The sequence below is a fragment of the Thalia democratica genome, chromosome 3, assembly GCF_965202585.1.
Source record: "Thalia democratica chromosome 3, ktThaDemo2.hap1.1, whole genome shotgun sequence".
NCBI lineage: Eukaryota > Metazoa > Chordata > Thaliacea > Salpida > Salpidae > Thalia > Thalia democratica.
Window position 1 is genome coordinate 81296474 of NC_139167.1, and position 21108 is coordinate 81317581.

General features: G+C 29.1%; 1 protein-coding gene across 2 annotated transcripts; it reads right to left on the reverse strand.

Moving 5' to 3' along the window:
- Positions 1-319: 319 nt before the first annotated feature.
- On the reverse strand, positions 320-20891 carry LOC145831498 (uncharacterized). 2 transcript variants are annotated; one of them, XM_082938774.1, is made up of 25 exons: positions 20735-20891; positions 19750-20175; positions 18595-18736; positions 15411-15571; positions 14314-14466; positions 12227-12484; positions 11366-11551; positions 10809-10976; positions 10200-10355; positions 9582-9752; positions 8805-8950; positions 6896-7178; positions 6423-6605; positions 5915-6001; positions 5540-5714; positions 5107-5243; positions 4473-4646; positions 3968-4156; positions 3131-3314; positions 2386-2484; positions 2082-2193; positions 1847-1911; positions 1480-1576; positions 1329-1398; positions 320-1172 (listed from the first exon to the last, which is right to left on the reverse strand). In XM_082938774.1, exons 1-25 carry the CDS (start codon positions 20802-20804, stop codon positions 1123-1125), a joined length of 3942 nt encoding a protein of 1313 aa, XP_082794900.1. In that variant the 5' UTR covers positions 20805-20891; the 3' UTR covers positions 320-1122. The 2 variants fall into 2 exon arrangements, 1 of the variants encoding a protein (XP_082794900.1); XR_014369677.1 differs by having other exon boundaries at positions 1109-1172; positions 1480-1601.
- Between the last annotated feature and the right edge of the window lie 217 nt (positions 20892-21108).

Sequence of the window (21108 nt, forward strand, 5' to 3'; positions counted from 1 at the left end):
ATGTAAATTTAATTTAAATAAAATCTTTTAAGATCTAAACGTTTACACTAAATGTTTTCAAGATGAACGAAGCATAGTTAGGTACAAATAAAAAATAACAGTACGCAAAATGAAAAGTTTATTAGTCATGATGATTTATACAGACACTCGTTTTAACGACAATTTTAAATAATTACGTATGAAGTAGACTTGAAATATACATATATATAATTACAATAGTAAACACTTTCTTAGTGCAGCTTCAAAACAAAAACGTGGTAATGAATCACGTTAAAATATTTAAAGATTTTTTTTCAAATAACAACAGTTGAAGCTTGTATACAGTTTTTAAGGTTGTTTGTAATTAATTGTTCGTATAAACTTTTAAAATTCAACAAAATTTAAAAGAGCAAAAAATGCAAATCGTTGTTAGCAAAGCGGGGAATCGTGTGAAACGTGAGGGAATCTTCATACGTATCAACAGCATTATGACGTATGCACAACAAACGTAAGCCAGCGGCGGTTACAATGCGGAAGGTAGTTTGAGGCTGAGTGTTCAGAACGGTTCGTGTTGACAACTAACAGAAGACAAATCTCGTTTGATGACGAGAGCACTATCTTTCGTCTGCTTTGAAATCGATAAATTTCACAAAGTTCAAAGCGTAAACTTTTTAATGAGTAAAAAGCGAAAAGTTCAGCTGCGAGGTTCTTGTATAAAGTAGTCGGGCGAGCACAAGCGAGCTTGCAAAAGAGCCGTAAACGTGGAAAGAGGAATCTGTGCTTTGAAATATCACGTAGAGAGAGAGGTAGATTTTTACAAAAAAGTGTGTCAGAAGCGTTAGTACCTAGAATGGCCGATTTCGTTTTTGCCGCCACAACAAAGTGTGTGTTTTCGTACACCAATGCTCGAAATAAATTAAAGCAGTTGAAAAGTGCCTCGACAAGCCGTTTAAATCGTCAGTTTTGAGGTAGAATCGAACTTGTTTTCAATTTTTTTGTTGACTTTTCGTCGTTTGGTAGGAACAAAGCGGTCTTCGAAGAATCAAACTCGGAAATAAAAAATCAAGAAAGTTGTTTTGAACTAAACGTTAAACTATGATCATAATTTTAAGTTTTTTAATTTTTTTTTGGACTTGTTACTATCTACGCCTCTGTTACTTTCGTTCCTTCTTCAAATGTAGCGATATCTCCAGCTGTAGAATAAACTAGGTTAAAAATTTTAATTGAACTTATCTTTTCAAATAAAGATATAAGTGTTCCTTAAAACTAAAAAGTCAAATTTTTATCTTTCAAAAGATTGTTTTCTAAATATTTTTGTTGAACATTTTGAACCGGTACAAACTACTCACTCAAATTCTCCGTGTGTTTAAAACTATGTTTTGGAATCGGGTAAGACAGCAAAACTTCGTCGGCTCCATTCTAAACGAAGTATGAATTTATTAATTAGAAGTTATTTTGTTAAAACTTACGTTGTAATGAAGTATTAAATTGTCATCTTACCTGGTCAACAGCGCACTCCAGTGGTTGGTTTCCGCCGAATACCGACCTCATCCTTTCTTTGATGCTTTTCTGGGGCGAGACTGAGTTGTTGCCGGACCTGGTCAGTTCGTGACTCGTTTATTCTTTAAGAAGATTAAAATAAAAGATAATTTTTTAACGTATAAAAGAAAAGCTAAGTTTGTTTACAATGTTGTCGTACTAAAAAGCGATACTAAACTTTTGCCTTTAACGCCAAGCATTTGTATCTCTACTCAATTCACGTTTTCTTCATCATGCATAAACATCACGTTTTCATTTACGGTTTGAATATAGTTAAAATATATTTAACTTTAAACTTTGGTGGAATAGGAAAAAACAGGAAACTAACCTAAACTTTGGTGAGCTTTCATGTTTGTGTAGTTTTTCTTCGACAAAACTGATTTTGTAGTCCTTCTGTGTAAGTTACACGAAAGTTAAGAACAAAATCCTTAGAATTATTTTGTTTTGAAAAGGAAATAAGTTAAAATTTGAAAGCATTGCTCAATAAACTGTTTACATGAAAATTTATTAGTAGCAATAAATTGGTACATAAAATCCCTAGATTTTTGCACAAAAAAACTTACATTTTCTTTTTGGAGTAAAAAATTGTTTTGGTTGTTATCAATGTTCACAAACGGCTGCCGAAAATTTACTTCAACTTTATCTTCGGTTTGTAAATCTGAACTTGACGTTTTACTGTGAATCAAAAAATAATTACTTCCTTAAAACTTTTAGGGTTACACTTATTTGTTATACATATCGTAACAAGCGATAATTAACTAAAATTTTATGTACGCAATCTTTTTTTAATTGTTTTTATATAATTTTGTTTTTTTGTTAAAGATATATGTCATCAACATTATTAGTTTAAGAGTTTAATTTATCAACCTGCTTTTGTAGGTTGTTTCGATTTCAGACATTTCTAATTGAGCCTCATTTCTCTTTTCCATACAATTGAAACAAAATATTGACTTGTGAAAGTAGTTTCTGCAATTTATAGAGATTAATTAACATATTAAAATACATGCATATTTTGGTAAAACAAATAAGTTTGGAATAAAAAATTGATAAAAGACTATTCAAGAATGTATAAATAATTTTTGTATATAACTACAAATTAAATAGTTGAATCATTGGTAAACTGTTTTGATTAAAAATGATGATCGTATTTTAAGACATATACAATCAATACTCTCTGAAATTCAAGTTGGTGAGTTTATATAAGTAGAATAAAGGAATTTTAGACTTTTAATAATTGACATTTCTCTTTGTTATATTATTTAGATTAATTTTATAAAAACTAAGTAACTGGTCACTTAATAATCGTTTTATTTAGTTAAATAAATTCAAGCAACTTTTATACGAACGCTAATGGTCATACTAGTCCTATTTTTTTACATACATTATTCTATTAAGGAATACAATTTCATTTAACGGGAATATTGGTTACAAAGAACAGCCCTAGAATTTAATCGATTATTTTTTATAGAAACGCTGTGTACATAGTCATTAAAAAACTTTTTATTAAACTTTTATAGAAAATTAATGTTTTTATTTCACTTTGATTTTTATCAGAAAAGTAATATTTTTTTTTCACTTTGATGTGTATTAAACAAAAGTTACTAGTCCCGACCTGTTTCCGTTTTTTACAACTTTCCACATCAGCAGAGCGAAAAGGGTGATGATGAAAACGGAAACCATTACGGGAACCATTATTTGCAAAATGGTTGCAAAGTTGCCTGCTGGTGCATTGGTTATCTCATTTGAACCAGATCTTTCCGTCATAAACAACCATTTGGAGGTGTTGGTTGACATGCCTGTAATTTGTTTTTTATCACTTTATTAGCGTTCTCTTCACAATTTAAAAACAATACATTAAGAATAATGCTAAAATTTTTTAAAGTAATCGAAAAGTTTAGAAAAATGATTGTTTTATATATAATTTGCGGTTAGTTTGGTATAAGCCAGTAGTTACTGAGTTTATATACTTTATAAACTATTCATAGTAAAATAAAGAACAAACCATGTTCACCTTAAGTTGTCAGACTGTATTTGATGAAATAGAACTACTAATTAGTTTGTTTTTATGTATTTTCTATATAAATTTATATATTAAGCTGGTTTTGAGAACTTTTCGATATGATTTAAACAGGAATTTTGAAACACTTCGTCATACGAAAGTATTACATTAATTAAAGTATTTATGTAGTATACTTGATTATTTTAACAAAAAAAAGACTAAACAAGTGAGCGTTTTTTTATTAATTTTCAATGACTATATAAAAGAGAAACAATATTACAACATAAAAACTATACTTTTACTACCGTAACAAAGTTGTATAAATTAAAAAATGTTTCATGTCAAAATGTAAATTCAAAAACCGGTATATACACACATTAAAACACACTTATAAATAAAAGTTTTACAGACAAGTATGAAGTTCTTGTATAAAAACACTTCAACACTCACCCAAGTTAACTTTTGGCGGAAACTCACTGCAAGCAGAGTTGCCCTTCACGTGGAAGTCAGCCGCGTTACCACCGAGCTTGAAAAGTTCACACCCTTCAGAATGCGCGTTCAACACAACCCGCCACGCACCCTCGTGCAAGCAGTTGAACGCCACTGTTTTGTTGAACTCAGGTTTTGAGCTGGCGTCGCCTGCGCATGATACAATGAAGAGTTGAAAAGTGCACATGTTTTATACTTTCAATAGAAACGCTTAGCGTCTAGTTAGTTATCTATGAGCTAATAAATAGTTTAGGTGCTTAGGGTTATTCGAGTTTAGAATTTAATATATTAATTTGTTGAAATTTTTGTCGTTTTAATAATATTGTTACATTTTGTTAAAAAGATATAAAACTTTAAAAAGTTTTCGATAGTTCAGTATTATTGGTTCGGAAAATTGCTTAAATGGATTTCTTAACTTTTTCTAATTACTAAATGATCGTAAAACATTCCACACTACGTCACGAACCGGATTTAAACGTCTTAGAGAAAAACTGTCTCTGGTTAGCCTCGTCTTTCAACACAACGTCGTAATACACGAAATCATTCTGCTTGTCAGTGAAGTTCGGTTCCGACCATCTTGCCACTGTCCTGTTGTCTTCTTCTGATATGCGCAAGTTCGCTGAAGCCAAGAAGGGAGATTCTGAAAGTTTATACTTTAAAAAGACATGTGTATAACAAGAAAAGGTGTCTAATATTTTTTCTGTTAATTTAAAATTAAACAAAGAAAAATTCTGTTTGAAAATTTAGAATCTTTTTAAAATAAGGTACTTTCAAAGTCGATGTTTTTATATTTTTTTTTAAAGACAGGCATTTTTTAACATTTATTTTTGTAACTGAGTTAACTTTCAACTGTTTATTAAGGATGAATAGGAAAATTTTATTCTTTAAACAGGCATAATATAAAAATACTAAAATGTATTATCATGTTTTGTTATTAAAACTAGAAAGAAACACTTATTCAAAACTTTAGGTGTTTTTTAATTAAAGCCACTTAAAAGTCGATATTTTTATATTTTCTTAAAACAAATGAACTGTAAAAAAGTTTAGCTGTTTAACTTCAATTAGTTTTATGGTCAGCATCATAAAACGCTTGAACAAACTTGGACAAGTCGTTTTCACGGAAAACACAGGTAGCGAAAGCTCTTTTTCGTTTTTAGAGTTTCTAAAGTTTGCTCTCAATCGAAAGTTGTATGGTGTGTTTGGGTACAAGTTTTCAACAACCAACCAATTGTTTTTTCTAAAAAAGTTAAGTTATAAGTTTATTTGATTTAGTACTTACTTTTTAAAATCTGTTAAAAACTTTTACAATAAAAAATAAAACCTTTAGATTACTAGCTAGCTAATTTAGTATTGTTTTCAAACACACAGTTTAATCTTAAAGCAGTTTATTACATTGATATATTCAAATAAGTAATAAAAGCTTTGAGAATAAATAATTTGGTTTATATTTCATTTGACAGTTATTTCTGAGCTATATAGCCTTTCTTATTGTTTTCAAACGTTTAAATTGTATGCAAATTCAAAAGTTCAAACGTAGAAGAGCAGTTTCGGTGGTATTCGCTCGACATTTGGTGGCAAACTTGGAAAGTGTCGACGGTTTTATTTTCCTCTCCCGCTGCTGGCTTGTACTCCCAAGTAACGTTGATTGAAGTCGCCTTCACCTCTGCCGCCTTCCAAGTTACCTCTTCTCCCACATTCGGCTGGTTCACTGTTAAATAAAAAAATATTGTTGTAAAAATAAATTTAATTCACTAAAAGACAAAAAACTGAATTGTTTATTTTCAATTGTTCTTAAGTAACTATATAAACAAAATAAAACTGACAAAAGTTTTAGACAAAGCTATCTAATAAAAAAAAATGTAAGTTACTTAAACTATATTTGTTTATGACAAGTTATGAGCAACAAACTTCCTAAAAAGTGAACTTGATTTCTTACAATTACGCATTCACTTTCGTCTAATGCCCGAACAGTAAAGTAGTACGCATCATAAATATCTGTAAATTTAAACTTAAAATAGTTGTTGAAAGTACATGCATTACAATAGAACAGCCTAATCAATATGGGTATATTCACATATACATTAATGTGTTTGTTGTTTATTTTGTTGCAATAGCAACTTTTTGCAAGGCAAACATTTTTCTTTTGTTCTTAAAAGTTTATTTTAGTCTTACTTTAGATTAGATTAAGTTTTTTTAATTGTTCTTCTTTAGTATGAACGACAGAGTTTTATTTAGAAATAAAGCTTTAAAAAAAAATGTTATTTTTGATTTTTTATGTTTTTTTTTTTCTTATAAATATTTAAATGTTTAAGTTAATTCATCAGGTATTTTAAAGCAGAAAAAACATAGTTCACATGACAGTAGTGCTGACTAATTTCCAACGATTAACTCGTTTCTCGGAAATGTTTTCACAAACCTTTTATTGGAACTTGTAAACTTTGTTGCCCGCTTTGAACTTCAAAGTGCAAGTTTGACGAGTGGTTTTTGAAGCTCTTGACGAAAAAGTGAAGAGATTTTGTTTGCTCGAGAAATCCCGATGCGTTCCAGCTGATTTCCAAGTGCTTGTTGTGAAATCTTGTGTGGAAGATTTCGTCTTTTTCTAGATGTTATTTAATGGTCTTAAATAGTTTTTGATCCATTTTAGTTAAAAATCATGGTAAACTAAAACTTTAAAGTAATATATTTAATAACCGAAAGCCTGTAACCTTTTTTTTGTAAGTGTAATAAAAAAAAATCTGTTATAAAAATATCTATGGCTGTTTCGTCTTTACAAAACAGAAAAAAAAAACACTTTTTTAAATTTTAGATAAAAGCAATGTAGTACAAAGCAAATTTTCTAAATCCCTAAACTACAGTTTATTTTTGATAATATGTAAAATTACAACTTACTTTCAACACTGCAACTTTTCCCCCTCTCCTTCCTGTCTACCACGTCAAACACGTGTTTGTGGTGGTAACTCTGCGACGGGTGCTCGTAAGCCGCGTACTTTTCGTACCCGTGCCCAGTTTCGGGCCTGACCGCGTACCAGAACTGCTCGTCCCGCTTCAACCCTTCGAACACGTGGAACCTGGTTGCCGTGGGATCGGACACGTGACCCGCGGTGTCCAATGGAAACGCGCGGATGGTCCGGTGCGTTTCCATGCCGCCCCTCACCCCGTGACCACTTATGAACTGGAAAAAATTATTTTGGTTTAAACTTTCTTTGTATATTATCTTAGTTTTTTGTTTACAAGTTATTTATAAAACTTTAAAATACTTATTACGCTAAACTAAACATTTCCTTTATTGTAAACAAGCAGAAATTAAATATCTTATATATACTAGTTTCTTAACAATTTAAACTAAAACTGAAACTGTTTATAACAATTTAGGTTTTTAAATAAAAAATTTACATGATAATACATAATTTTTTATATTAGCCAAGTTTAATTTTTTAATAAATGCAATCATACATACATCTACTTTAATACTTTAGCTCTTTTAAAGTGGTCTAATCGAATAAGTTAACTTTTTTAGTAGATTGTTACAATGTAAATTTATATTAAACTTTAAAATAAACAAATTAGTACTATAAAATTACAAGTATGTTTACAAATTATGTTTATATAATAAACATCATAAGGTGCTTTTATTTGTAACTTGAAAACTGTCAGTAATTAGAATTTTATTTGCCGTTTTATTGGGTTTGCTTTTAGTGACTTTGAAATAACATTATAAGTTTGTATAATAAAACCATTTTTTTCTAGCAATAATTTTGACAGTATTAACAACTGTAACGTTTAAGCATTAAATCCTATATAGTTAATTTTATGGCGCAAACGTATACCTGATTGACAAAATTAAACTTTCAAAGTAGGCAGCTCATCCAAAATTTATATTCTGTTATTTATAAAAATTTACATATACACAAAACAAAGAGAAATGTTTAAACAAAATTACATGCAATGTGATTGGTTGATACACATTGCTTCGTCCCGCCAAGCAAACATTTTGCGGCTTTCTAGTGGTCGGCAGCAGATAACCACTGCCAGTTAAACCGACATAAACTTTGCCTTACACAGAAGTTACGTCACAATGTAAAGTGAGTTAGAGTGAGGGCATGTTTGTTTGTATTTAAATGAAGTGTGTAGTGCTTCAAATTGAATATACAGAAAAGTTGTTTTTGTTTTTAGTAACATAAAAGTAGTTGTATGATAAATTATAATTAATAGTTATTTGCTAAACGATTTAAATACATTTAAGACTAGTTTAAATAATTTAAAACGTAAATATGTTATAAATATAAAAATATAATTGCACGTATTTAAAAACAAGATACTAAGTTGCCTTGATATTGAAGCACAACTTAGTGTTGAGTGTTGACATAACTTTCAAAAATATATTAATTTTGTATCTGTTATATGCCATGAATATCATAAAGAACTCTATTTGTTTTATTTTCAGTTTTAGTAAAAAACTACTAAAAAAATTTGTTGCTAGAAATTAAATATTTCTACTACTTTTCCTTGTCGTAAACCTTAAATAAGAAAAAAAATTAAATAAAAAATAAAATATATTAGACTTAAGCTATGTTTAAAACAGGTAAGTAAACACACGAAAACTCAGATTACAAATTTAATAAAGCAGCTTAACACAATTTTAATACAATGTTTTTAAATTTTTTTGCTCAACTTAGGGGTAAACACTATTAATGCAAACCAAAATTTATAACAACACTCTCTGCATGTTGTTTTAAATTTAGTGTCAGTTTTAATTCTAAAACTTTTATATTATTAACTAAATTTCTAATTAACCAACATGATAATGGGTAATTTCTCCACACATCATGTCCTCGTCTCCGTCGAAACTGAAAGCCACCAAAAGTCTGTGGTTGTCCAGCTGGTAGCTGTCTGCAAACCTTCCTTTGCCCGGCGACCGGTGCTCGTTAGCAACTACGTCTGGCTCTGCGAATTACACGAGCAGTTAGAAAGCAATTAAGCTCGCAAAGTCGAGTTTAAATAAACTGAGAAAGCAATTGAGCTGTTTAAATGCCAACTTTTTGTTTGGAGATTAACGAATTACAGGCTTGACTGCTCATTTACTTATTGCTGTTGGTTGGTTTGTTTAAATGTAGTTTGTTTTCAGTTCGGTTATTTACAGTACTTAACTGATAATTAATCAGGATTACGACTATAAAAATAACTAGTGAATTTAATTTCTTTAATTTTTATTTGTTAAACTTTAATAAATGACAAAAAAAAAACGCTCAAAATATTTAACTTTAAGACCAGATGCACGAACAACCTTTTGGTTATGATGTCGCACACCATGGATGCCTTTTAACGTCTTTTTAAGGACAGATTATTAATATTTTGTAGAAGCTTTTATTTTTTTACTTTTGGATTTATTAGTTTTTTGTATCTTTTTACTATTTAATAATAGTTTTCACATTTGTATATCATTTACTTTAGTACCCATGACATAATTTTTTTGTTATTGCCGTTTGTTTCAAAAAATAATATTATTACCTATTAAAACTATTTTTTACTTAATTTTAAAAACTGGTTATTGAAAATTATCAAAACTAAAACTTACTACAGCCTCCAGTTTTCACCATCTTGCTTGAGCTCACATCCGAGAAATATCTTTCACCGTCTTCAGTCATCATAACTTGTATAGTGACGTCATAATCAACAAAAGGCTCAACGTCATTCAACGATACACGACAAAATGAATTACTGCATTCGAAGGTTTGTGACCTCGGGTCTGTGAATTAATACAAGAAAGTTTTTAAAACAATTTTTTATATAATGGGGTGAAACTGTTTTTGGTTACTGTAGTTGTACACAACTTAAAGTTATATGCTACTTGCATAAAATATGTTTAAAATATTAACTTAAAACCAAATTTTTCTAGTCATATTAATTTACATTGTCTCCGTACACTTTAAGTAAAATGTAGGCATTAAAAAGTAAAAATTGCTCTAGTTAGTAAAGTTTTGTTTTGAGTTAATATAAAGCTACATATGTAAATTATGTGATATAAAAATTAAGTAACATTAATAAAAGCAAACTAATGAAAAGTTCTAAAAAAAGGTCCTTGTTTTAATTCCATGTTTGATTTCAAAAATATAAATAATAACTTTAAGTACTTAAGTACAATAAATTTTAATACGTAATCGTAAATCTAAAATGATAATGAGAATTTGTATACCTGAATTATATGAAGGTTTAGATCTGGTGGCAACAACTTTGAAATACTTTGTGCCATTTGTTGAATAATGATTATTTTCCCATTCAACTTGTATGCTGTTGTCATTTTGTTCACTGGGAAATGCTTCGAAGCTTTTTATTGGTCGAAGAAATGAAGCTGAATTGAGTATTTGTTTGTTTATAAAAAACATTTCTTTTCTTCAAGCACAACATTACAAGGTTGCAAAGTTTTACTTAAACTTTGCAAAAGATGTATTTTATAAGATAGCTAACATTATTAAACTTAGTTCTTATAAAACAAAATACGTAATACATTTAATTTTTAAGTTAAAACAAATTAAAATTATTAATAAATTAGAACTATAAGTTGTATTCTTCTTTCTTTTTATTAATTTTTCTTTAACTTTTGAAAATAAAAGATAAAAACATTTTTTCTCGTACAATTCTTTCAATTTAACTTTTTTTATTATTTTGTCTGTTTATTATTATTATTGGTTTATTTTCATATATAATTTAAATGTTGGTATTCACATTCGTATTTACATTCTTCAAAAAACATGTATTTGTCTAAAAAAGACATTCGATCAGATTATGTTTTCCAAACACAAACTTTTTTTCATTTCCAGTTTTATCCTGGCGACGCTCTCACCGACGATTCCGTTCTGCCTGCACTCGTAGAACCCCTGATCTTTTTCGGACGGCTCCAGCACGAACAAGTACGTCCTCCAACCCGACCTCTTCGTTTTCTTCTGGTACACACTCGATGAGTCGGATGTGCCTTTTTTTTAATTAAGTTAATTTCATGAAACACAAGTGGGCTACAAATGCTATAGGGTGTTCAACAAGCACTTTAAAATTGTAACACTATAAATAAATGATACTATAATTACTTTCAAAAACTATATTTCAGATATATATTATGCACCTGCACACTGTGAGGCAAATAATTTTAAAGTTTAAGGGCAAGTTTTGTCTAAAAAAATCAAAATGTAGTACTACATATTAAAGATAGTAGCTGTTATAACATATGTAATATGCGTAAAATAAAGTTAACTGTTTATAAGTATTAAATAAGTTATGTGTTAAATAAAACTACACTGTATTCAACCTTTCAAACCTTTTATAACATGTTTTATTTTTCTTTTATCACACTTTAAACAAACATACCGACAGCTTTACCATCTTTGTACCACACAGGGAAAATGTCTCGGTTCAGACTGGTGTGCTGATCGCTGGCGCATTGCAAGTGCAGTTCCTCATTGTTGTTGTACATCTTGTACTCGAGTGTTGATCCTTGCTGTACCAACTCACCAGTGTCGGGATCGAACATTTCTATTGAAAGCTTCGGCTTGTCTGTAGTAATTGGTTTTTGGTCAGCTTTATTTTTTTGTACAAAAGTTATAAGATTAAAACTGTAAAATAAAAATTTATGTTCCTTTAATATTTTTATGTAGAAGTTGTAATATTGATTTTTCTGTAAATTACCCGTAATTTTTTTTATAGTTTTGAACAGATTTAAGTATAGTTAAAAGCAATTTTTTTATCAACAAACTAAAGTTTCATGAAACTGTTTTTGTGCATTTAAAATAGTCAGTTTAGGAAAAACTCTTGTAATAAACACATTTTTTCCACACTTTGTGATTTTTTAAAAGTTTGACTCATAAAGTTTCCGTTTAAGAGCAAAGAAGTTTAAAACATAAGTTTAGTTTAAACATTTTCTTCAACTACTTATTTTGTTTTTTAGCTTATAACATATTTTTTCTTGGCCTATGGTATTATTATCATAAAATGTTTTCAAAATTGTCTTGGATAAAAAGAGCTAAAACGATTTCTAAGTTATCCTAAGTTGTTTATTTTGTAAGTATAGAATTTAGTTTTAAGTTTTGTTAGTTAACCTAGTTTAATATTGTAAAAAAATTAAGTATTATAAACAAAACAAAAAGCACAGATGCATTCCTCACAACACGTTCCCCATTAAAACAAACAACACAACATTACGTGCGACTCAAGCACATACAAGCAACTCACCGTACACCACAACTTCCACCGTTGCTTTCGCTTCGGAGCAATCCTTGCAAGCGTCGCACTCCGAGTCCCACTCTTCAACGGGTCGCACTCCCAACACGACCTTCTTCTTCATCCACTCCTCCCCCCGCTCGAACTCGTAGATGTCCTCGTTGTTTCGAACGAGCTCCGCAGCGCTCAACCGGAACAACCCGCTGTCGTGAGAGCTCTTACCGCAGTTTTCAGCTTTCTTGCCGTCCTGAGGAGGGCATACCGGGTGACCTGACATAAGCGAACGTGAAAGGAAATTTTTTTAATTACGTTTGTTATCGTTTAGGTTAGCGTTTTCTAAAAAATACAATACTCGGAGTTTGTGCAGTTGTAGTAAAACTAAGGACAATAATTGACAAAGGGGTAAAAATCTGGGGGAGGTATTTTTGAAATGTTCGATGGTTATAGCTTTATCTTTTATTTTTAGCTCGTTATTGTATAGCTTGCTACTTTTACTTTGTCGGTGAGATTTAAACAAAAATAAGATATAATTAATTAAAATAAGTGCTTAGTGTGTTTTCTTTAACTACATCTTAATATAAAACTACTGTTGCCATTTTATACATTCTAAGATTTGTAAAAGTGAAAAAATACCTTTTTTTTATGTTATGGCTATATTGGTGAAATAATTAACTATTAAATGGGTGATGTTTAATAAGTGAGAACGAATTTTGTTCAAATTTCTGCAAAGGGGACGATTATGAAAATGAGTTTAAGAAAATCTGGTCAGGACCAACTGTTTTGCATATTTTTTTTAACACTGTCCACGAAATAATGAAAATATAAGACACAGGTTCACTTAAAAATAAAAATAAAATTACTTTACTTGAGCCGATATATTTTGCTTACTTTTTAAACTAGAAGTTTTTAACTTTCAATAAATTTTATAGTTTTTAAAATTTTACTTAAATAGTATAATATTTAAATTAAAATCTTAAATCAAACTAATTATACATATTATATGCACTACTAAGTGCATATATTTTATGAAAAACATTTCCTTATTAAGTTAAAAGACAATCAATGATTTGTAAACTAGATTTCTTTTTGGTTTAAAGATCTTTAACAAAACTATATAGTACCTGATAAAAACTATGTAAACAACATTAAATTTTGATAGGTTTTATTTCTTTACAAACTATCCGCTACGTGGTGCTAGCAAGCGTTTCAGCAAGCAACGAGCTATGAAGCGTAGCAAACCGCTCAAAACGCTCGTTCGTAGTAAAGCTACCAAACCACGTTTTTACTCTCTCCTCTATGTGACTGGTGATGATAAGGCAAGATATAAAAAAGAGAAATTTCAGCTAGCACTGCTGATGATAAAAAGTTCAACAATAACTCGGCAGTTCAAGTTTACCATCTCGTTATTATATATTCGACTCATTCATAATACTAATTTGACTCTTTTATAATTTTCAAAACAAAAATCACCCTTTAGTATGATGCTTTGAACACTACGAGTTTTTATTAATAACTTTTATAAAAAGAATTATATGCAAATGAGTTTGTTTTTATCTTTCTACACTCAAACCACAGTTGCCACAACAAGCATTAAGTTGTTTGAACACTTTGAAAGTTTACTGAACACGCGAACAGTTTTTATATCTTTAAATTATTTACGGTTTATTTATTTGTGGCTGGTAAAATAAAACAGGTTTTTTATTGAGTTCTTCCTTATGTAAAATTTTAAATTGTTTAATTTAATGAGACTAAATTACCATTTTCTTTTGTAAAATTTCAATCTATGTTTTTTATATTACATAGCAACTTTTAATTTAAATATGAACTGTTGAAATAAATACAATAGTCTTAAAAAAACTTAAAATATATAGATTGATTTAGAAAAGCATTATAATTTGATTGGTTTTGCATTTTTATAGAAGTTTCAAAAGGTAGCTTTGTTAAAACTGTGCTTTTTCAAATTTGTTAATAACCGAGTATTCAATTTTTTACACTTAAACTTTATTATAATATAATTTACAAAATTTACTCCATTTAATTACCTAAACTGATAAATATCTAAAATTATTATATTCAAACTAATAACAAAACAAACTCACAGTAGTGCTTCTCAACTGTCTGAACCAACTTATATTTTGTTTGCGATCTCAGGTAGGAAAACATGACGGCTACTTCAATCGCGTTTTGTGACGGCACAATCAAAACCTGCTTGTCAGGATTCCGTACCCATGCGTTCTTGCTAGCTGTGGAACCTGTGACGTCATAATTGATTTGTTGGTCTGACGTTTCATTTTAAGTTTATCAGACGTTTTGATTTAAAAAATAATTAATCAATGATTTGTTTTTATTTCAAAAGGTTGGTTACTTTTTGAAAGAATTAAGTTAATTAAAGTAAAATCTTTTTTTGTGTTGACATCAAAACTTGAAAGGCGTAGTTTTTATCATTTTTCAGTCAAAATTCGGCATTTACAGGTTTTGGGAACAAAAATAAAGCATGTTTAAACATTATCTTTTTAAATTTAATCATCCATTTTATAAAGAATAGATAGTGTAGACATTTGACAGCTACTTTAAAACATTTTAAACTGGGCTGTCATATACTTTTATTTTAAAGTTAAACAAACATAAAAAATTGATATAATCTCATATTTACTTATCTAAGATGTGATCATATCTTTAAATTTAATACTTAATTTTAAACCGGTACTTTAAAAGCTTAGCTTTCAGAAACGTAGCAGATATACCTCAGTGTATTAATAAATACACAGTAACTGTATATGATCGTAAAACTGGTAATAAAACTAATTAACTATTCTCGTAAAAATTAATCTTTATTTAATGACCTTCACTTCCGCTTTATACAACAAAATATACAGCGATTAAAAATAAAACTTTAAAACGATTAAAATATTCAATACAATACAATTATATTCAACTTTAGTTTGATCGGTAACTTAATATTTTTTTCTTAACAACAGACAAATCTTCTTTTGAAATGATGTTGTAAGTCTTAATAGATAAATGTAAGAAGTTTTATTGTTTCTCAATCAAATGAAAAATAAAATTTAGTTTTTAGTGTTTTACGAAGTTCTCGTTTTACCTTACTGCCTGACAAAAAAGCCAACACATTCAAGCAAAAAACAAAGTGCTTATTACGCAAGCTTTAAATACATTTAGTTAGCTTAGATAATCAAACTTTTATTTCCAATGGTGAGAACAGCGGTTTGTGATTGGACGACTCCGTGTTTGTTTGTCACGTGACACGAATAATTACCAATGTCGCCATCTGACGGATGATATATTTGCAGGAAGCTTGAAGTTGCTCCCAATATTCTCCTCAGTCCACCGTCATCAAAACTAAATATAAGTTTATGTTGAAAAAGTTACATTCTCACACTTTAAGGTGTTTATATTGTAGCAGCTCAGCTTGTTACAGAATTTAAACAAAGTCTCAGAAATTACTTTTAATAGCGGTTTGAAAACTTTAAATTAAGATAAATAAGAAATTAATTTAGGATTTATATCAGGAATTGGTAATTTGATTTTGAAAAATTTGTGTGATTTTATTTTTTTAAATTTTTAACTTTGTTTAATTTTTAAACTTTAGGTATAGAGGCTTTGTTTAACACAAAATTTAATTATTTAAAGCGTTGCACAGACAACAGAAAAAAAGTTTTTTGTTTTAGGAAACTGTATTTTTTTATGGTAATTAAAAAATATGATATAAATTTTAAATTTAAATTACAGCCTAACTCACAGCATCATAACTATCTAAGGACATGCAGTGCATATTTTAACAACTAATGTTTTTTCAACCTTCTAAATTGTTATCTAAACTTGTAGCACTAGCACGTTAATTGCTACACAGACTAGATTTTTAGTTTGATTAGAAGTATTTAGCAAATAAAATTATATAATTAACACACCTCTTTATTAAATCTATAAAGTTTTCCTATGGTTTATATGTCTTTTAACAGTAGTAAAAAAACATATACAGTTATATATATGAATATAAGCTTGAAAAATTAAACAGCTAAAAAGTTTGCAGTTGTTGTAATATCTTAGAAAATGATATTTTTATGGCTATTGCGTATAGGATTTTTTAAAGCCTTAAAGTATTTGTGTTAGTTATGTTTTGTCCTTATTAATCATTCTTTAACAACACTTGTTCATATATCAAATAATAAAAAGTTAGTAACAAACTTCGAGAATGAAATAATTCAACCACAATTGAATAATCTTATTTTTGCTAACCCCCGTTAGCTTAGTATCTTTTGTGCGGGTATAAACAATAAAAGCTTCCGCAAAGTACTCTATTCTATAGCTTGAAAAAAATCTCGTTTTAATTTTAAGAAATGGTTAAATGAACTTCAAAAAGCTTAGAATAAAGTTAACGCTTGGACAATTTGCTTTTAAATTTTTCATGATTTTGCAATATATTTATAAATATATCTTAAAGATAAATTACATTTTTGATAGTCAAATTTCTGTCTGCGAATTGTTTTTTTTAATTTGATGTATACTTTTACGATAAGTTATTGTTTTTACTGTATATTTGCAACGAAAAGTAACTTAGTATAGTTATTTACCTTTTAGTACAGTATTGAAATTTTAAAAAGATACCTTTATGACGATTATGACGTTTGTAATAACTTACAAACGACTTAATCTGTTTAGTTTAACTTGCATACAAAACACCTATTAAATTAAACACAATAATGAAATTTCGAAATAGTTTTACAGATTATTTTCAAACTTAAATAAAAAGAACGAGCATTTCAAATTTTATCTTCATAGAAAGTTCAAAATATAAACATTGCAGTAAAGTTAGTAAACATTCAATCAACATGTACGATAAACAGTTTAACTAGTTATTTCAATGCGTTATCAATTAAACTTTTGGAGCTTAAACTAAATATTACCGTTGAAAAGTACAACAAAACTAGTCTATAAAATTCAATATTTTAAATATTAAATATAAAACAAAATATTTGGAGATTAAACTAATTTTGTCAATTTTTAAATCGTGAAAAATATAACAAACTTGGTCTATAAAATAAATATTTTACAAACTTAAAACGCGTAAAAGAACTTTGCCTTTTTACAGACACATCACCGTATAGATAGGAGAAAATTTATGCTGCCCACAAGCATACAAAGGAACTTAACGCAGTAATACACATCCTCTGCACAAATTGCGGTTTTATTTGTTGAAAAGCCACCACTTCACACTTTTAATTTTTAACGTGTTAAGTACTTATTTTACAATTAAAAGTCTGCGTATTTTTTCTAGCCATGCTCTGTTTTGAAATCTTTCAGAATTTTTTTTTCAAGATTGTGTTAATCTACCTAACAGCTCTATATTTTTATGTTTGAATAAAGTCTTGCTTTAACATCAGATCGAAAGTAACTATAACAAACTTTTCAAACTTTAGCTGATTGTTATATAATCATATGAAGTTATTTAAAAAGTATAAAAATTTTACCTGCCCTTAGGGTCGGCCGATTTATTTATTAGAAAAATTCAAATTAGAATGATTAATTATTTTCTAAGCCCGTCAGTTCCACTAGTCTACATTAAATAAAGAGCATTAGTTATATAACACCAACATTTAACATAACCTTTTGATCTTATTTTGCACTTAAAGTAAACTTAAAGTTCTATTAAAAAAATACTATTATGAGGATGAAGTTGTACTTTACTGCCCCAGACCTTTTTTTCAACTCTATTTAAAAGCTTCAATAAACAGCATTATTTAACCTTTTTGACATTTATGTGCTTTGTTTATTGAATGTTTTTTTAATAAGAAAATTAATTAATTTAGTGTTATTCAACTCCCTCGAAAAAAAAATTAAACTGATTGGAGTTCAATTGCTTTGATGTTACAATTTGACAAGTATGTTTTTGTTTTTTAATTAAATTTGGTAAATTTGGTTTTTTTTATAAAAGAGTTAGTTCATTTACTTCTAGTTGTTTTAATAATAAAACTTAGCTAATAATTTTCCCATATTTGTTACAATAGTTTATTTTTTTTCCTAATAGACAAAAGTTCATAAAAATCCGATTGTTTTGGCATTTAAACATAAATCACACCTTTAAATTTATATTACTTTACAACTATCTTGTTACAGTTTTCTTTATCAAAAATAAACTGTAGTGAAAGGTAGTTAAATTCAACGGACAATAAACTCCTAAAGAATAAGGCAAAAATCATTTAAGGTCACCTGACAGTGACGTATAAGCAAAACATTAGTTTCGTACTTTAACCAACCAAAGTGAACTTTCGGCTTTATGACGCTATTACAAAACAACCATTATGCTTTATTAGCGCAGTTTGGGTGTTTGGGAAAAGGTACTTATAAAAACAAATAAAACTAACTTTTTCACGGGTTTTTCATTTTTCATCCACTGAAACTCGCAACCCCCGCTTTCCGCCACTTCGACCAGGAAGAACGCGCCACCTCGCGGAGGGTCGACTTGGTCTTTCGGCTGGGAAATTATCACTGCTCTTCCTCGGCCAGCTGCAAATGAATTATTTATTTGTTTGCTGTTACGCGCGCACGTCGCAACGTGAAGCAGTTTTGAAATTTCGCGGATTTTTTTTTTGTGAATTCAAGTTTAATTCGTTGCGACAAGGTTTTAGCTTGCTTTTGTTTGTGTATACAAAATTACAATAAGGTGGATTTTAATGATTTTTTTTGTAGCGCTTACTGTTTTAACGTTTTCAATCTTAAATTAAGCATTATTTTGCTTCCAAATGTCAGCTGGCTTAATGAGAATTTTTTTTTTGTGTTTATTTTGTTATAATACATAGTATAAAAACATTAAACATATTTTTTATTTTCATTCACTTCCGGTAATTGATATTTTAATACAAATTAACTGAGTATAACTACGGTATTTGATTTACATAACATTTATTTTGACAGTTATTTTTACTTTTACCAATATTTATCTTCACTTTTTTATTTGTTTTTATTGTTTTAGTTTTTTATTGTTTTATGAATGTTTTACTATATAAATACAGTAAGGAAAAAACTTCAACTACAATCACTAATGTAAATAAAAAGTGGTTGATAATTTTTTTGACTATAGGCTTGTTTTGACATAAGCCGTAAACATTTAATTAATTTTTAAAACTAACAAAAAAAATTAAATATTTTTTTATCTATGCAAATTTCAAGCAAAGTGGTCGATTATGTAAACTAATCAAACATTAAATATATTTAAGTTACTTTTCTCAGGTCTAATCCAGTTTTTCAACTTAAATTAGACAGAATACATTAAACTAGGTTTATAAATATTTTTTGTTGCTATTGTCTTTTTTAATTATCTATCATTACTAAACAATTCAAATGACGAAAATAGTTATAGTACTTTATTATACTTGACTGTTCAATAACACAATAACATACAACATGCATTAACCAACTGTTCTTAAAAAAAACCATCAGTTAAACCTTCAAATTGCTAAACAAATAAATTGTTTTTATATATTTTTATTCACCGTATACTAACATATAAACTTTCTAACCTCGAGGCGTGAACCGAAACTCTTCGCTCACAATCACGTGACCGCCCCGACCAACGGAGCACCTGACGGCGAAGCTGACGTCATCACCGTGCCTCACCGTCACATTCTCCCCGTCGCCTGTTGCCACGGCAACCGTCAGGCTCCCGTTTAAGAACTCCCGAAACTTCTCGACTCCCACGAACTCGTTCCGCGCCCACCCGTCGAAGAGCTTGTAGTCCCGCTCCTTTCCTCCCGCCTCCCCCGGGTCCAGCAGCAGCGGCTTGACGAACCACTCCGGGCGAAGCGTGACGTCATCGTCGCTTTCCCCCGCGCACACGAGTTCAATGACGTCATCGCTTCTGGTGACGTGGTCGTTTGCAGGTTGTTTTTTGAACCGGATGTTGGGGGGCCTCGTCGAGCTTCTCACAAATTTTTCATCCCCGGCAGCTGAAGTGAGAAATTGGTTATCAAAAGTTTGTACAAAAAAACTTATATAGTTATTTAACAAAGTTAAAGAACTATTGGATGCATGGTAATATCTAGTTGAAATTTTTGATTTAATCTTATAAAAAAACCGGCGGAAGCCAAAGCTTTCTTGTGCCAAACTCAGTTAAGATAAAGCTTTGATTACACACTTGATCATTAGACCATACTGTGGTCAAACTTGTATGATTAAACATTAAATGAATTTTATAAAAAAATAATTGTTTTGTTTTATTTTTTTAAGTTGTCTTAAGTTTAAAAAAAAATAAAACAAAGTGTTTAGTACTACAAAATACTTATTTTATTATGAATTTTTTGAAAACAGTATCATTTGTAACAAATTAAGAAACAACAGTTCAACTTTTGCTAGGTATTTTAACTTGAATTTCTTCTTAGAAGGTATAATTTAAGCACTAAACTGCTTGTATTTAATTTAACTTTTCTCATTAAATAATTACATTACAAAATATTTTAAAATATATCCTTAAACATTCATCTAACAATACCCTATTAGTTAACTAACCACTTTTCGATAAAAACATCAGCATGAAAAGTATTGTAACAAAATACTTTGTTGCACTTTTTCTGTTCATTTTGATTATTAGTCAGTGTTTTGCTTCTTTGAGGTATCTTCTTAATGTATTTAAAAATACGTAGTTATTGATTATTTAATAAACTGAGGTAGACTGAAAAAAAAATCTCATATATCTTTAAATAATTATTATTTGACATTAGTTTACACTACTAGTAAAAAGGACAAATTTTTATAGTAGTACTATAAAGTAAGCTGAGGTTAAAAACTTTGGTTTATAGTTTAGTTATAATTGCTTAAAATAATTACCTAGCGATCACCACAAAACCAAATGTTTTGTTAGGCAGCCCACAAGAAACATTGTG

Excerpts from the sequence above, each read along its gene's own strand:
- LOC145831498 (XM_082938774.1), bottom strand. The coding sequence starts at position 20,804 with ATGAACAGAAAAAGTGCAACAAAGTATTTTGTTACAATACTTTTCATG. Across the intron at positions 20,176-20,734 it reads GATGTTTTTATCGAAAAGTG|CTGCCGGGGATGAAAAATTT; the intron begins GTTAGTTAACTA and ends TTCTCACTTCAG. Across the intron at positions 1,173-1,328 it reads TAAACACACGGAGAATTTGA|CTGGAGATATCGCTACATTT; the intron begins GTGAGTAGTTTG and ends TTTATTCTACAG.